The sequence below is a fragment of the Pimephales promelas genome, chromosome 10 (assembly GCF_988280905.1).
Source record: "Pimephales promelas chromosome 10, fPimPro1.hap1.1, whole genome shotgun sequence".
Taxonomy (NCBI): domain Eukaryota; kingdom Metazoa; phylum Chordata; class Actinopteri; order Cypriniformes; family Leuciscidae; genus Pimephales; species Pimephales promelas.
The window spans coordinates 36,955,083-36,972,571 of NC_142778.1; the positions used below are offsets into that span (position 1 = coordinate 36,955,083).

Below are 17,489 nucleotides of genomic sequence, written 5' to 3' on the forward strand. Positions count from 1 at the left end.
TGGTTTTGTTCACTGGTTTTGTTCACTGGTTTTGTTCTCTGGTTTTGTTCACTGGTTTTGTTCACTGGTTTTGTTCACTGGTTTTGTTCACTGGTTTTGTTCTCTGGTTTTGTTCACTGGTTTTTGTTCACGGTTTTTGTTTACTGGTTTTGTTCTCTGGTTTTGTACTCTGGTTTTGTTCACTGGTTTTGTTCTCTGGTTTTGTTCACTGGATTTGTTCTCTGGTTTTGTTCGCTGGTTTTGTTCGCTGGTTTTGTTCACTGGTTTTGTTCACTGGTTTTGTTCACTGGATTTGTTCACTGGTTTTGTTCACTGGTTTTGTTCTCTGGTTTTGTTCACTGGTTTTGTTCTCTGGTTTTGTTCACTGGTTTTGTTCTCTGGTTTTGTTCACTGGTTTTGTTCACTGGTTTTGTTCTCTGGTTTTGTTCACTGGTTTTTGTTCGCTGGTTTTGTTCGCTGGTTTTGTTCTCTGGTTTTGTTCACTGGTTTTTGTTCACTGGTTTTGTTCGCTGGTTTTTTTCTCTGGTTTTGTTCACTGGTTTTTGTTCACGGTTTTTGTTTACTGGTTTTGTTCTCTGGTTTTGTTCACTGGTTTTGTTCTCTGGTTTTGTTCGCTGGTTTTGTTCTCTGGTTTTGTTCACTGGTTTTTGTTCACTGTTTTTTGTTCACTGGTTTTGTTCGCTGGTTTTGTTCTCTGGTTTTGTTCACTGGTTTTTGTTCACGGTTTTTGTTTACTGGTTTTGTTCTCTGGTTTTGTACTCTGGTTTTGTTCACTGGTTTTTGTTCACGGTTTTTGTTTACTGGTTTTGTTCTCTGGTTTTGTACTCTGGTTTTGTTCACTGGTTTTGTTCACTGGTTTTGTTCACTGGATTTGTTCTCTGGTTTTGTTCACTGGTTTTGTTCGCTGGTTTTGTTCTCTGGTTTTGTTCACTGGTTTTTGTTCACGGTTTTTGTTTACTGGTTTTGTTCTCTGGTTTTGTTCACTGGTTTTGTTCTCTGGTTTTGTTCGCTGGTTTTGTTCTCTGGTTTTGTTCACTGGTTTTTGTTCACTGTTTTTTGTTCACTGGTTTTGTTCGCTGGTTTTGTTCTCTGGTTTTGTTCACTGGTTTTTGTTCACGGTTTTTGTTTACTGGTTTTGTTCTCTGGTTTTGTACTCTGGTTTTGTTCACTGGTTTTGTTCTCTGGTTTTGTTCACTGGATTTGTTCTCTGGTTTTGTTCGCTGGTTTTGTTCGCTGGTTTTGTTCACTGGTTTTGTTCACTGGTTTTGTTCACTGGATTTGTTCACTGGTTTTGTTCATGGTTTTTGTTCACTGGTTTTGCTAACTGGTTTTGTTCTCTGGTTTTGTTCTCTGGTTTTGTTCACTGGTTTTGTTCGCTGGTTTTGTTCGCTGGTTTTGTTCACTGGTTTTGTTCACTGGTTTTTTTCGCTGGTTTTGTTTACTGGTTTTGTTCACTGGTTTTGTTCTCTGGTTTTGTTCACTGGTTTTTGTTCTCTGGTTTTGTTCACTGGTTTTTGTTCGCTGGTTTTTGTTCTCTGGTTTTGTTCACTGGTTTTGTTCTCTGGTTTTGTTCACTGGTTTTGTTCACTGGTTTTTGTTCACTGGTTTTGTTCACTGGTTTTTGTTCGCTGGTTTTTGTTCTCTGGTTTTGTTCTCTGGTTTTGTTCTCTGGTTTTGTTCACTGGTTTTGTTCACTGGTTTTGTTCGCTGGTTTTGTTCACTGTTTTTTGTTCACTGGTTTTGTTCACTGGTTTTTGTTCACTGGTTTTGTTCTCTGTTTTTTTTCGCTGGTTTTGTTCTCTGGTTTTGTTCACTGGTTTTGTTCACTGTTCACTGGTTTTGTTCACTGGTTTTTGTTCACTGGTTTTGTTCTCTGGTTTTTTTCGCTGGTTTTGTTCTCTGGTTTTGTTCACTGGTTTTGTTCACTGTTCACTGGTTTTGTTCACTGGTTTTTGTTTGCTGGTTTTTGTTCACTGGTTTTGTTCTCTGGTTTTATTCCCTGTGTGATTCATCATAGCATGTGTTGATGGGTGTGTTTCTCTCCTCTCTTGTGCAGAGATCTGTCTCCTGACCCGCGGCAGACGCACGGCTAGCGTCCGGTCCGACACGTACTGTCGCCTCTACTCGCTGTCGGTGGATAACTTCAACGAGGTCCTGGAGGAGTATCCCATGATGAGGAGAGCGTTCGAGACTGTCGCCCTGGACCGCCTGGACCGCATTGGTAAGACACAGAAAATGGTTACTCACACACTCGCACACTCACACACATACTGGCTCACACACACACATAAACAGACACACCACACATAAATACACACACAGTTGTGTGTGTAACTGAAGCTAAACTGAGCTCTCACTCCCTCTTGTGTTTAATGTCTCAGAACGGAGTGTAATTTCTCTGTCAGCGTCTCTGGTTTCTGCCTTATTGAGTCAGTGAGTCTCGCTGCTGTTTACGCCACACACACACACACACACTGTATTTTCCCTAGTAGCTCTTATCTGTCACTGTGAACATCCACATCCAGCACCGACAGCGAGAAAAACAACACACACTCATACACACACTGCTCTCTTAGCAGAGTTATTCACACAGTGAGAAAACGCTTTTCTTACTCAGTGTTTCTGTCTCGTTTCCAGTCTAAATATCTAAAAACTCATAAATCAAGAAACATTTGCTACACAAGTAAAATGACGTAAGAAATTATATCTTGTTTTCTGATAATAATAAAAAAATGAATAAAAAATCTAAATTTTCTGCCTTTGGGATAAGAAAAAAAATTATTGTGCAAAAAAATTCAAATGGAAAACAAGATTTTTATTTTTCTTACCCCATTGGCAGATCATTTTGCCTGTTTTAGACAAAAATACTAAGTGTATGATGTGCTTCTTATGTATTGTAAATGTTTTTGTAGCAGGACTCTGTTCACAGTCGCTCATGGACATCACTAATTAACTACAGATTAAAGAGATCTGCATCTGTGTTGTGTCGAGTCGCGGTTCACACAGGTTGAGTGTGTCCCTGCGGTGAAGAACTGTTCGAGCGCTCCTCTTCCTATCAGAAAACGGCCTGAACTCCAATCCAATTAGAAGTTTAGCACCCCGGCGTCCTTTCAGAGCAGATTAATATGAAGAAAATAAGAATATTGAATTATTATCACGAGTTGTTTCAGACAGTCTGCATTATGGCATTAATCAATGATTTAATTAATTATAATTTATTAGGTGAGTGAGTGTATGTCAGTCCATGTGTGTGTGTGTGTGTGTGTGTGTGAGCATGTGTTAGTGTATCTATTATATATTAATCAGTGATTTTATTAATTATAATTATAATTTATTAAGTGTGTGTGTGTGTGTGTGAATTATATATTAATCAATAATTTAATTAATTATAATGTATTAAGAATATATAATTAATACTCGAAACTGAGATAACCATGCTTTGTGTTGACTAAAAAATAAAAATAAGAGTGAGAAAAAAAAGAATATATAATTAAATTATCACAAAATTATTAAAATGTATAAAAAATAAAATTAACATTATTATTAACATAATTTAAATAAATATTTGTTTTTTGTTTTTTCGGTTTTTTTTTTTCGTTTTTATCATTTCCAAGACAGAATTTATTGAGATTCTAACAACCGATCTAAATTCAGAAGTTAAGTTTAGCAGTGAACTAAATCAAGTGCACATTTATGTTTTCTTCCTCTATTATTGTTTAGCCAGAAGATCAAAAGTGTCTTGTGTCGAGCTCGGCTCCTGCCGGCCCGTGTGAGAGTGAGTGATAGTGTGTCATCATTACCAAACATAGCAAAGTGCCCTTGCTCTCCCGTTTATATCATTAAGGCAGAGGTCACGTCTCGCTCTCTCTGTACTCGCTGTTATCTGGGCCTGTCGTGAGGAGCGGTCGAACACCGCAGCGATCTGACTCCTGCATACTGAGGTATTTCCGTTCGGCCCGCGTCCTGATAGCTCTCGGAGTCGTCCTGAGGCGAGCCGGACAGCAGCGCTGATGTGTGAGACCAATCAAAGGGCTGTTGAAACGGTGGACAGATCGAACAATTTCATGTTTTTGATTTCATATTCAAGGTGTAACCTGAGGATGTATAATATCATTTTTGGTGGGTGTCAATAAAAAAGACATGATCCATTTGAATGAAGAGTGCAATTGCGGCTACAGTTTTTTTAATTAACATTCATAATTATATATATATATATATATATATATGTAACATAACTAGGGCTGCAACTAACGATTATTTTGATAATCGATTAATCGGATGATTATTTATTCGATTAATCGATTAATCGGATAAAAAAATTATTTCATTTTTTTGTTTATTATAACTAAATAAAACCCTAAAACCCTAAAAACCACACTCTTTTGTGTGTTAAACAATCTTCTTAATACAGACAACTTCATTATATAGAAAAACAACAAATAAAAAAAATATATATGACTATAACCTATGACAAAAATGCTATTGTAAACTAGATTAGTGGATAACTCAGAAAAACTTAGCCTAGAAAAATCACAAGTGCACAATAATTTTATAAAATCTGAACATTTAGTGAAAAAAACATTCCTTAGTGGGGAAAAAATAAGAGACAATAAGTGTAGCACTATCTCTGGTAAAACGTTACACATTGCTCTTTGTATTGTTGTTATACATTCATGAAAAACATCGTAAAAATCAGATGCACAGCTGTTTAGTAAGGAAGCAATATTGACTGTGTATTATACAGTATCTTTGCAATAGTTTATTCAGCCTTTTCTTTTAACAGTTTTAAATTTCAGTTAGGCTACTGTGCACGTGAAGAACAATTATAGTGCGCCGAGTCTACTCTAGTGTTGTGATCTAACAGACACTCAGTAGAAAGTGATTAAGTTACAGCAATAAAAGTCTAGCAAGATAGTCATTATATTACGAAACCATAGACCTTTATCTACGGATCAATTATAATAATAACATTGAATCATCTTGGAAAGAGTTTCATCATGTTAACTGTTGTAACGCGACGCGCTGTTTGAACACCGCATAGAGAATGACTGACAGCCGCAGTGGAGGGAAAAGCTTACGTTAACTTGAATTTAATGACTTAAATATACATTTCTATCTCACATTATACTACAGTATGGCTTCATAAAGTATACACGATTAACGCAGGTCACCTATTTTGGTTTCAAAACGGCGAATTTGCCGAAAGGTGAATGATTTTCGTGTATGCTGCATATTGATAGCGGTTTCCTGATGCCCGCAAATTAGTTCAAACTCACGGAATCAAGAATGCGCATGCGAGACAGAAGATAATGTGCTCCAAACCGTCCGTGTTGCGCACAGACCGGCGAGGGAGAGAGACTGCGTGTGTGCCTCATGAAGCGCACGTAAGAAGCGCATGTAAGAAGCGCATGTAGCATGTAAACAATCCCCGTGACGTAATCAGACCAACTAATCGATAATGACATTCGTTGACAACGATTTTCATAATCGATTATAATCGATTTTATCGATTAGTTGTTGCAGCCCTAAACATAACCATGGTAATACTGTGCTATTATAACCAAAAAATGAAAATACCACGGTACTCTTTGTCAATGTTGCCATTAAATGTGTTTTTCTGCTGACTTCAAATCAAAAACTTTGTCTTTCACCCCTTCAGGGAAGAAGAACTCGGTTCTGCAGCACAAGGTCCAGCACGACTTGAGTTCAGGAGCTTTGAACTACCAGGAAAGTGAGATAATCCAGCAGATTGTGCAGCACGACCGGGACATGGCTCACTGTGCCGAGCTGATGCAAAGTCCCTCGCCTCCTGCTCCTCCGTCTCCTACTCCCGTGATCTGGGCTCCCCTGATCCAAGCGCCTCTTCAAGCTGCTGCTGCAACCACTTCAGTCGCCATTGCACTAACCCACCACCCCCATCTACCCGCAACTCTCTTCCGACCTCCCGTTTCCGTAATCGGATCGAGAAACGAGCCGCTCAGCCAGATAAAGAGGTTTCCGACGGTTGCACCAATTTTAGGAGGTCCTGGATCAACTGGAGGCTCTCCATCCGGTTCCCCATCAAAGATGCGCTCGGGAACCGACACACCTCTTCTTCGAATGCATCCTTTGTCTGGCGCCACTGGTTCCAGTCAACAAGCGTCGGCATTCCCGTTTGCGAGCTACCCTTCAACTTCAACATCGTCTCTGACTTCTAGCACTGCACAGCTTCATTCACAGCCAAGGCAAAAGCAAACCATTGCTCCCAGTACGCCACCGGGACGCCTCCAACGAGCGACTGAAACCGGTGGATTTAACACGAGTCCTCTTGGCTTGTTCACTCACGCTCCCAATCTTGGACAACCTCCACCGAAACCTTCTCAAACAAGCTCCCTGCAGTTTGCTTCCGGAGGCGGGAAGACTTACACCGGATTGAACCTCTTCCAAACTCCCGGATCACCTACTTCCAACCGTTCCCAAGCCCTCGAGAGTTCATCCCACGAGATCCCACCCGCTTTATCCACGTACCTTCCCTTAGAAAAATCAGCGCTTGCCTCGCTCGCTCAGTACGGCTCAGCGAACGCCTCTCCCTGCTACACCCCTTTGGCCCCAAGCCCGACTATCCAAAGCCCCGTAATTGGGAGAACTTTCCACTATAGTAACCCTTCCAGTGCCGCCGGCTCCCACACGTCCCTGCTTCTCCCACAATCCTCCTGTCCCGGCCAACTCCCCGGGCACCACTTTTCAGGCACTGACTCTCCCCTAGGCCGCTTTTATGAGGATTTAAACATACTCTCCAGCTCCCACCCGTCACTTTCCGTAGAGGGAGCGGGTCAACTTTCCCCTCAGGATCCCGGTTTGGGCTCATCCCCGTTTTCATCGCCTACGCTAACTCCCAAACCCTGTAGCTCGGTATCCGGGCACATGTCCTCCCCAGTACAGACTTCTCCAAGCTCTCGAGTCCAAGCTCACTCTATAGGGACGTCACCTGCACTTTCTCTCCCGCGTGCCTCCGATGGACACCTGTCGGATCTAGAACCGCTCCGTTCGAAACTCCCATCCAATTTGTGAGGCTAAATCACACCCTCCTAACTCAGTAGTGCTCTTCCTCTGTGTGGCGTTTGACCTTTTCTTTAGTTATCTCTGTATTGGCACTGTGGTTTAATCTTAATCATTTTTAAATATCTATCTAAATATCTATCAAGTAATCCTAGAGCTCTAGAGTTCACTTTTGTTTGCTTTGTTAATCTACCGTTTTCCTCTCATTGAATATAGATATATATGAAATTATATATTTAAACATATGTTAATCAATCTATAGGAGGGTGTGAAATGCTACATCTATTGAGACCTAAAGGACATTTTGTTATTTTATACCTACGCCAAATTGATCCACAAGGAATTTGGTTGTTATTATTATTGACATGGACAGACAGAAAGAAAGACTTTTTTTGCAGGAACCTATGCACTCACGCCTGCATATAAAAACTGATTTTTGTCTAATCCAAAACACCTTTTTAGTCGCCCTAATGAGGATCACATATTGCTGATCTTGAATCTAAGGGGTTGTGTTTAGGGGATTGTACCTGTTTATTCATTCTACAAGTGTTTGGGACTTTCTGAGGTGGAGAGGTGAACATATAGGAAAACCAAAAATTGTTTTAGCCCACGTTCTCTGTAGCATTTCTGTTTTGTTCAGCCCATTGAGTGGGTGTCAACTAATCCAACTAAATTACTACTCACTTGTGTCTTCCAGGATCATATGATAGTGTAGCCCTGCTCTGTGTATGTGTGAGTGTGTGTGTTACTAAGTGGCAATCAAGTTTGACTTTTTACTGCGACAGAGAAGAAATGGAGAAATTTTCGTGCGCCATTTCTTATTTGTACATAAAATAAGCCAACAACATTAGTCGCAAAGCTGCTCAAAAGTTATTTTGTTTGTTTTTCTGTATCTTTGGCTTAGTCTATTTCAGGATTAAATAGCAACAATAGGCGCAAATGCATTTGCTATTTAAATGCTGGGTTGACTGCTTTTTTTCTTTGCACGATTGTGTTTATGGGGTGCAATATAACATGTATTCGTGGTTTTTCGTTTTTTAAAAGTCTTATTTTTCATAAACGTCACGTTTATTGTCAGCCACGCTCTCCTCTGTCCTCGAACGAGCGGTTGACTTCCTGAGTCTATGAAAACACTCCCTCAGAAACACATCGTGGGCTCAGATTGGTTAGTTTGGCCCGGTGTGTTGTGATTGGCTAAACTGTCGCTTACGTTGTCCGGAAAGTTAACGCCCATTACCTTTACGGGCACGTCATGAGCTCCGGTCCAGATGTAAATATGCGTCGAACTGCAGTAAGAATCAGCCGCGATGAAGCGAGTCAAACAGAACCTCACCACACACGGCTCTTAATAAACGTTTCTGAATGATAATTAACTTTATACACGTTTGTTTAACACAATAGCATCTGACTGGCTACTAATGTCATACTCAAACAGCGGTGGCCAGTTTACGTTCTTGATCAAATCGAAAATAACGTCATAAAACATATATACATGAAAAATACATTTACAACATTAGCACTTATACAAAATTCATGTTTGTACGCGTTTGTCGTAGACACAATAGCATTACTAATAGCCTAGTGGCAATAAAGCTAGCGCTGGCATTTGAAAAAAACTAAAACACAACGGCTACGTCTGGAATTATACATGCAAATACATTTAAAATGGTTAAGTCTTCGCCTCCCAGATAGCAAACTGACATTGAATCAACGTGGAAACGAGGTCTCTCATGACATTGAAACAACGTTGATTTGCTCATCGAATTAACGTTGAACCAACGTCAGACGCGGCATTCTTCAAAGCTAAATGAAATCGAAAATTGGTTTGCTTTCATAACGTTGAAACAACGCGTTGATTTCAAGTTGATTTTCCGTTAGTTTTGAAAGAATGACGCGTCTGACGTTGGTTCAACGTTAATTCGATGAGCAAAACAATGTCAGATCAACGTTGTTTCGATGTCATATTTCCACGTTGATTCAATGTCAGTTTGCTATCTGGGCTACTTACAGGTTGTGGCCCAAAAACTGCTGCCTCTGGTTTTAAAGTTAGAACTGCTTCATGTTTCAGTAACAGAATCCGGTGTTGAACTCGTTTTTGTAGGCAATATACTTCCTGATTTTTAAAAGACGATATCTCTGCTTACACTGAACTTTTAGCGCTGCAGCTTTGCAGGTACTGTTCATTAGGGCTGGGTATTGAGACAAATTTCACAATTCGATTCGATTTCGATTCACAAGCTTGCAATTCGATTCGATTTCGATTACGATTCGATTCAATATCGATTATTTTGGATATCAGTTACAATAAATGGCAATTTTTCTCAAGGGAATCCAATCTCTTAAATGCTGTAAACTATGGTCTATATATATAGTCTAGTTGTAGCCTATAGGCTTCATTAGCCTAATATGAAGGTAATAATGAACTGTTTTGTAGCTATACAAACACTTAAATTACACTTTTATTTATTTTTATAATAAGAAGATTATATGAAATATAAACATTTAAATGGTGGCTGTCATAAAAACTTGCCAGATTTATTCAACTATGCATTAAATATTGAAGAACACTAACGAGTGTGGACTAACGAGTTTATGTGCGTTTTCTGAGGTAAATATGACGATACATGACATTGATTACAAGCTGTTTAATTGGCGTCTTTCTACGGTTGAAACGCAGATTGAGCGAATCAATGTGACATGATACGGATTTCGATAAGTTGTCCTCTATCTTTTAACACACTTTCAGATGCTCATTCATGTTTATTTGGCGCTGTAACTGGTATTATTAAGCCGGAAGAGAGATCAGCGCTGCTGCTTCTCCAGAGCAATCTCACGCCACAGCGGCAAAACACTATTTATGTTTTTGAATTTCTAAAGAAAATGGACATAATTTGAAAATTGAGACTTTGTTTCATATCAATAGTAACAAAGGACAAAGATTATTGCAATTTGTTGGATGCGCGCAGCCGCGATACAATGTCTCATTCATTCAAATGAAACAACAGGATGACTAATCGATTCTTGAGATTTAAGAATCGATATCGGTTCGTAAAAATGAGAATCGATTAATATCGAGAAATCGATATTTATTACCCAGCCCTACTGTTCATGCACCAACAGCAACATTACACACTATTTAAAATGAAAAAAGTGAAATCGCAGTCAACCCCCCCTTTAAACAACGCAGCGCAGAACGTAAAAATGAAAATTGCGTCAGGCTGAAACTAGCAAAACGCACTTGCGTCGCGCCACCGGTCTATGATAGGGGCTCTTTGTGTTACTTCTAAAGGCAAGTTTGACATTTTTTTCCCTGTTCTTTCTCACCCTCAGTGTGTCTCAAAGTGAACCCAGGGACAGCATTTACACACACACACACAGACCTGAGAGCCTCTGACCTGAGGAAAGTTCATGCGTCGTGAAAACTGAACTTTTCGAGATACGAGACGAGGGAGAAAGGGAAGCACAAATGCAACGAGACACTGATGTATTGAGGAGATGTGTGCTGATGGCAGGCACCGGGACCCCCGGGGGCCGCTCGCCGCGATGAGGCGTTTCGTTTGTTCCCCGCGTCTTGTGATTGTTTTCTCAGGGCTCTCGCTAGTTTCCGGAGGGGGTAAAATATTGATTGTGGAGTTTTTATTGTGACAGTTACATAAATAAATCACAACACAAAGACAACCGCAGGGAGTCGAACCTTGTAGGCTTGATGGGAAGTAGAAAGTGAAGGAATCAGGGCGAAAGAGTGACTGATTAGAGAGAGAGAGACGAAACCTGGGTGATGTCTGAAGCATTGCATTAAATCCAGAGCAGAGATGCTGTCACAGAATCAGACTTTTGATTCAGAATCACTAGCCATGTTTCCATCCACTTGTCAATCGAATTATCTGAGATTCGGTTATAAAACTCATGCGGATAAAGCTGGTGAAAGTGTGTTTCCATCCAACGGCGTTAAAGCGAATAAAAACCTGTACGTAATGACGTCACATGCTGTTTTGCGATCAAATTGGTATATCGGATTGATTTGAGACATTTTAAGGTGTTTCCATTTATTCTCGCACTGAATCGAACAACATTCAAGCAAACAAAATGGATCGCGCCATCTACCAACAAATGATCAATATTTCACAAGTTGAAGCCTAATGATGCTTATGTGCCAGCTGATTGCGACATATGAATGGGATAATGTATGAGACGCTCGCTATAACAACCGCCTCGCTATATATTAGCCGTATATCGATCAAGATAAAATCCGATGAGACCGAAGGTATTTCATTTGAGTCGATTTTCATGAAATTTCATCGAATTTTACTGTTTCCATAAGGCATTTTTCATTCGATATCACTTAATTCGTATAAAAACGTGTCGATGGAAACATGGCGAATGACTCGAATTCAGATTGACAGCTGGGATCAGACATCGTTAGCTGTTTTGTAAATGCAACTGTGTGCTTCGTTGCTTTAATTAACTGACGACGTATGATGTTCAGATTCACGAAGATTGGGTCTTAATTGTGAAACATTTCATACATCGTTTAAACGTTTGGGGTTTGTATGATGAATATTTAATGTTTTTGGACGAAATCTTTTCTGCTCACCAAGGCTGCATTAATTTGATCAAAAATACAGTTAAACTGTGAAATATTATTACGATTAAAATAGCTGTTTTCTATGTTAATATATGAAGAGTTCAGATGCAAAAGCCTCTAAATGCCATTTGAAATTTTCTTCTTTAATGATGATTTTTTTATCAAGCTTGTATATTTAATTTCAATAATTTCACTTAAATAACAATTAATAGGTAATTATCATTGCCATTTAAGTGAAATCACTGAACTTAAATATACAAGCTTGATAAAAATCATCATTAAAGAAGAAAATTTCAAATGGCACTTAGAGGCTTTTGCATCTGAACTCTTCATATATTGTAAAGTGTAATTTATTCCTGTGATCAGCATCATTACTCCATCACTATAATATGATGATCTGATGATCAAGAAACGTTTATAATTATTATCAGTGTTGAAAACAGTCGTGCTGCTTCATATTTTAGTGGAAACTGATCAATTTTGATGAATAGAAAGTTAAAAAGAACAGAATTCATTTGAAATAGACATTATAAATGTCACTTTTGATCATTGTAATGCATCCTTGCTGAATAAAAGTATTATTTTACATAAAAAAATATATAAAAAAAACTTGCACCAAACGTTTAAATGTTAGTGATGATTTCACTTAAGGAGATTATTCACATACAATGAATGAGAGTTGATCGACGATATTTATGGCTATTTCTTTTGTCGAATTTTATGAATCACTTTCCCACACTCTAAAAATGCTGGGTTGTTTTAACCCATCTTTGGGTCAAATATGGACAAACTCAGCCATTTGGTTAAATATTTTTAACCCAACATTTGGGTCTGTCCATATTTGATCCAAATTTGGGTTAAAATAACCCCGATTTTATGAATTATTGTGTTGTAAAGGCAATTGGGAAACTCATTTTTAACGAGTGCCCCACACACATGATGAGACGCTTGAAGTCGATCCATCTGGAAACATGTGACGCTTCAGTGCCAGTGTTCAGAGCACAATTATAATTCGGGTTGGGAACGTTCCCAATCCTGACGACTAATCTTACGCCTTTGCCTGAGGAACGGCTCTGCAGATGGTGATGAAATCAATGGCAGTGATTGAGGATCAGATTTCACACTCACCGAGCTCAACGAGATGATGGAGCGTGCTTTGACTGGCACTATCATCTCTAATTCATGCTTCCAGATGTGTGTTTTCTCAGAGCCGCTGTGACGGGACGTGTGTCAGACAGGCGGGATTTAAACTGACACGGGTCACAGGTGTCCTTAACGCACACATATAACCAGAACCCTGTGTGATGTTCAGCGTGTCCCTGCGAGAGCTCGAATCAGGTTTGGCCGTGCGTGATAAGGCCTCAGGCGCTGACTTTTGACATTACCCAGCAAGCAATTTGGCGTTTAAAAGACGTCTAATAGCCATCCAGACGTCTAGGCTTAAACATTTTATAGACGTCTAACCCGTCACGTGCTATGCAACATGTCAAAGAAATGAAACCAAACCCCTTGTAATCTCTGTTGACTTTGCTTACGTGATGGAACATCATTCATCTCACAAGGTGTTTTAGCAAAAACGATAACTAATCAAATTCAAGGTTATTTTGGCTAGACGTGTGTTACTCATAGCCGGACTGTATCGGGTCTTTGGTGACCTAGGCGGTGAAATGACGTCGATTGCTTGCTAGGTGTAATGTCAAAGTACATGATCCGTTTGATGTAGGGTTTTATGGAAATTAATGCACGTCAGGAGAAGAGTGATTTGTTTTATTATAGAGACGGCAGGAATATTAGTGCTGTCGCTTTAAGAGATACACTGATCTAATACACTGATACGTTCAGCACTGAAAACTATGGAAGCTTGTTTCCGCCACAGAATGAAAATTAAAAAAGGTAATTGCGACTTTTTATCTCACAATTGCGACTTTATTTCTCAGAATTACGACTTTAAATCTCGCAATTGCGACTTTATTTCTCAGAATTGCGACTTTATATCTCGCAATTGCAACTTTATTTCTCAGAATTGCGACTTTAAATCTCGCAATTGCAACTTTATTTCTCAGAATTACGACTTTAAATCTTGCAATTGCGACTTTATTTCTCAGAATTGCGACTTTAAATCTCGCAATTGCAACTTTATTTCTCAGATTTGCGACTATTTCTCGCAATTGCAATTTTATTTCTCAGAATTGCGACTTTATATCTCGCAATTGCAACTTTATTTCTCAGAATTGTGACTTTAAATCTCGCAATTGCAACTTTATTTCTCAGAATTGCGACTTTATATCTCGCAATTGCAACTTTATTTCTCAGAATTGTGACTTCAAATCTGGCAATTGCGACTTTATTTCTCAGAATTGCGACTATTTCTCGCAATTGCAATTTTATTTCTCAGAATTGCGACTTTTTATCTCGCAATTGCAACTTTATTTCTCAGAATTGCGACTTTAAATCTCGCAATTGCAACTTTATTTCTCAGAATTGCGACTTGATATTTCGCTATTGCGACTTTATTTCTCACAATTGCAACTTTATATCTCGCAATTGCGACTTTATTTCTCAGAATTGCAACTTTAAATCTCGCAATTGCAACTTTATCTCTCAGATATGCGACTTTAAATCTCGCAATTGCAACTTTATTTCTCAGAATTGCGACTTTATATCTCGCAATTGCAACTTTATTTCTCAGAATTGTGACTTTATATCTCGCAATTGCGACTTTATTTCTCAGAATTGACTTTATATCTCGCAATTGCAAATTTATTTCTCAGAATTGCGACTTTAAATCTCGCAATTGCAACTTTATTTCTCAGAATTGCGACTTTATATCTCGCAATTGCAACTTTATTTCTCAGAATTGTGACTTTAAATCTCGCAATTGCAACTTTATTTCTCAGAATTGCGACTTTATATCTCGCAATTGCAACTTTATTTCTCAGAATTACGACTTTAAATCTTGCAATTGCGACTTTATTTCTCAGAATTGCGACTTTAAATCTCGCAATTGCAACTTTATTTCTCAGATTTGCGACTATTTCTCGCAATTGCAATTTTATTTCTCAGAATTGCGACTTTATATCTCGCAATTGCAACTTTATTTCTCAGAATTGTGACTTTAAATCTCGCAATTGCAACTTTATTTCTCAGAATTGCGACTTTATATCTCGCAATTGCAACTTTATTTCTCAGAATTGTGACTTCAAATCTTGCAATTGCGACTTTATTTCTCAGAATTGCGACTATTTCTCGCAATTGCAATTTTATTTCTCAGAATTGCGACTTTTTATCTCGCAATTGCAACTTTATTTCTCAGAATTGCGACTTTAAATCTCGCAATTGCAACTTTATTTCTCAGAATTGCGACTTGATATCTCGCTATTGCGACTTTATTTCTCACAATTGCAACTTTATATCTCGCAATTGCGACTTTATTTCTCAGAATTGCAACTTTAAATCTCGCAATTGCAACTTTATCTCTCAGATATGCGACTTTAAATCTCGCAATTGCAACTTTATTTCTCAGAATTGCGACTTTATATCTCGCAATTGCAAATTTATTTCTCAGAATTGCGACTTTAAATCTCGCAATTGCAACTTTATTTCTCAGAATTGACTTTATATCTCGCAATTGCGACTTTATTTCTCAGAATTGTGACTTTATATCTCGCAATTGCAAATTTATTTCTCAGAATTGCGACTTTAAATCTCGCAATTGCGACTTTATTTCTCAGAATTGTGACTTTATATCTCGCAATTGCAAATTTATTTCTCAGAATTGCGACTTTAAATCTCGCAATTGCAACTCGCAATTGCAATATGCGGAACAGAAATCTCGCAATTGCAACTTTATTTCTCAGAATTGCGACTTGATATCTCGCAATTGCGACTTTATTTCTCAGAATTGTGACTTTATATCTCGCAATTGGCAAATTTATTTCTCAGAATTGCGACTTTAAATCTCGCAATTGCAACTCGCAATTGCAATATGCGGAACAGAAATCTCGCAATTGCAACTTTATTTCTCAGAATTGCGACTTGATATCTCGCTATTGCGACTTTATTTCTCACAATTGCAACTTTATATCTCGCAATTGCAACTTTATTTCTCAGAATTGCGACTTTAAATCTCGCAATTGCAACTTTATTTCTCAGATATGCGACTTCTAATCTCGCAATTGCGACTTTATTTCTCAGAATTGCGACTATTTCTCGCAATTGTGACCTTATTGTTCAGAATTGTTACTATATCTCATAATTGCGACTTGTTTTCTCAAAATTGCGACTTTATATCTCGCAATTGCGACTTTATTTCTCACATTTGTGACTATTTCTCAGAATTGCGACTTTTTTGTCTCAGAATTGCAATTTTATTTCTCGGAATTGTCACTTTATATCTCACAATTGTGACCTTATTTCTCTCAATTCTGACTTCATATCTCGTAATTTTGACTTTATTTCTCACAATTGTGACTTTATTTCTCAGAATTGCCACATTTAATTTCTCAGAATTGTGACTTTTTCTCACAATTGCAACTTTATTTCTCACAAGTCTGACTTTATTTCTCGCAATTGTGAGATTAAAAGTCGCAATAATTATTTATTTTTTTTATTCAGTGGCGGAAACAAACTTCCATAGAAAAGTCGTCTCATGCTTGAATGGTTTAAAATCACATTGAAATGCTCACAAAGCAATCGATAAGATTTTATTTTATAACAAGTATCTCATTACCAACCCTAGTCATAGTGGATGAAAACCGAAACTGTGTCTGTGACGCTTCACAACATCCCGACAGAAAGACGAGCATGTTTCCGTCACTTTTCAGTATTTTCGCCTCCTTGATGACATCATGCACATCGTTAAAGATGGAAAGCAACGTCAAAGTCAAAAGTTCATTTTATTTGACCACTTAAATATAGAATATATGGAACAGTACTCTGAGTCATACATTAAAAATAGATTAATAGTCAGGGATGACACAATTAAGAAGCCCAACAACTTATTTCCATTGGGATCAACAAATTCATCCATATTATACAGAAAAATAAATTATGATATGATAATGACTACAACTAGCACATAAGCCACACTTTCAACCCCTGTTTAAAACTGTAGTTCCAGCGTAAATAAAAAAACTGATCATTATTAAATCTGGGGGTACAAAATCGGTTGAGCGACCCCTAGTGGAGGACCTGTGAACCTCGTTTACTCTATTATTAAAATAATTTCTAAAATATTTAGGAACATCTCCATAAAATCTGACACAAGGTGAATATGGCAAACATTTGAGCTAACAGACATCAGCATACAGGTGAAACTCGAAAAAGGAGAATATTGTGCAAAAGTTAATTTATTTCAGTAATTCAACTTAAAAGGTGAAACTAATATAGACATGCAAAGTGAGATATTTCAAGCCTTTATTTGTTATAATTGTGATGATTATGGCTTAAAGCTTATGAAAACCCCAAATTCAAAATTAGAATATTGTGAAAAGGTTTTCATAAATCACAATTATAACAAATAAAGGCTTGAAATATCTCATCTATATTACTTTCACCTTTTAAGTTACATTACTGGAATAAATGAACTGGGATTGATGTGGATTAATCGCAGTGCATTAAGACCAGTGTCTTTGTGAAGTGTTGTTTAAATATGCAAATTAGGCATTATGCGTCCTAATTGAATATGCGCTAGTAGTTTGTGTGCATTTGCTGAACATTGGAGAAAGAAGGTTCAATACTCTTGTTTGATTTTGGATTTGTCTTGTTGTTATCACTCCGGAAAGTCTGAAATATAACATGTTATGAAAGCAAAATTTTCCCAGTGCACCGCCAGGACAAATATCCCTCAAACACTTATCCCTCAAAA

General features: G+C 38.0%; 1 protein-coding gene across 1 annotated transcript in view; it reads left to right on the plus strand.

The window, feature by feature from the left end:
* The window catches only part of hcn4 (hyperpolarization activated cyclic nucleotide-gated potassium channel 4), a 98,109-nt gene extending 89,382 nt beyond the window's left edge, over window positions 1–8,727 (plus strand). Inside the window, exons 7-8 of the mRNA XM_039684298.2 lie at window positions 2,057–2,221; window positions 5,660–8,727. Of these exons, the coding sequence (XP_039540232.2) occupies window positions 2,057–2,221; window positions 5,660–7,050 (1,556 nt within the window). The 3' untranslated portion in view covers window positions 7,051–8,727. The remainder of the gene's footprint in view (window positions 1–2,056; window positions 2,222–5,659) is intronic.
* Window positions 8,728–17,489: the final 8,762 nt, after the last annotated feature.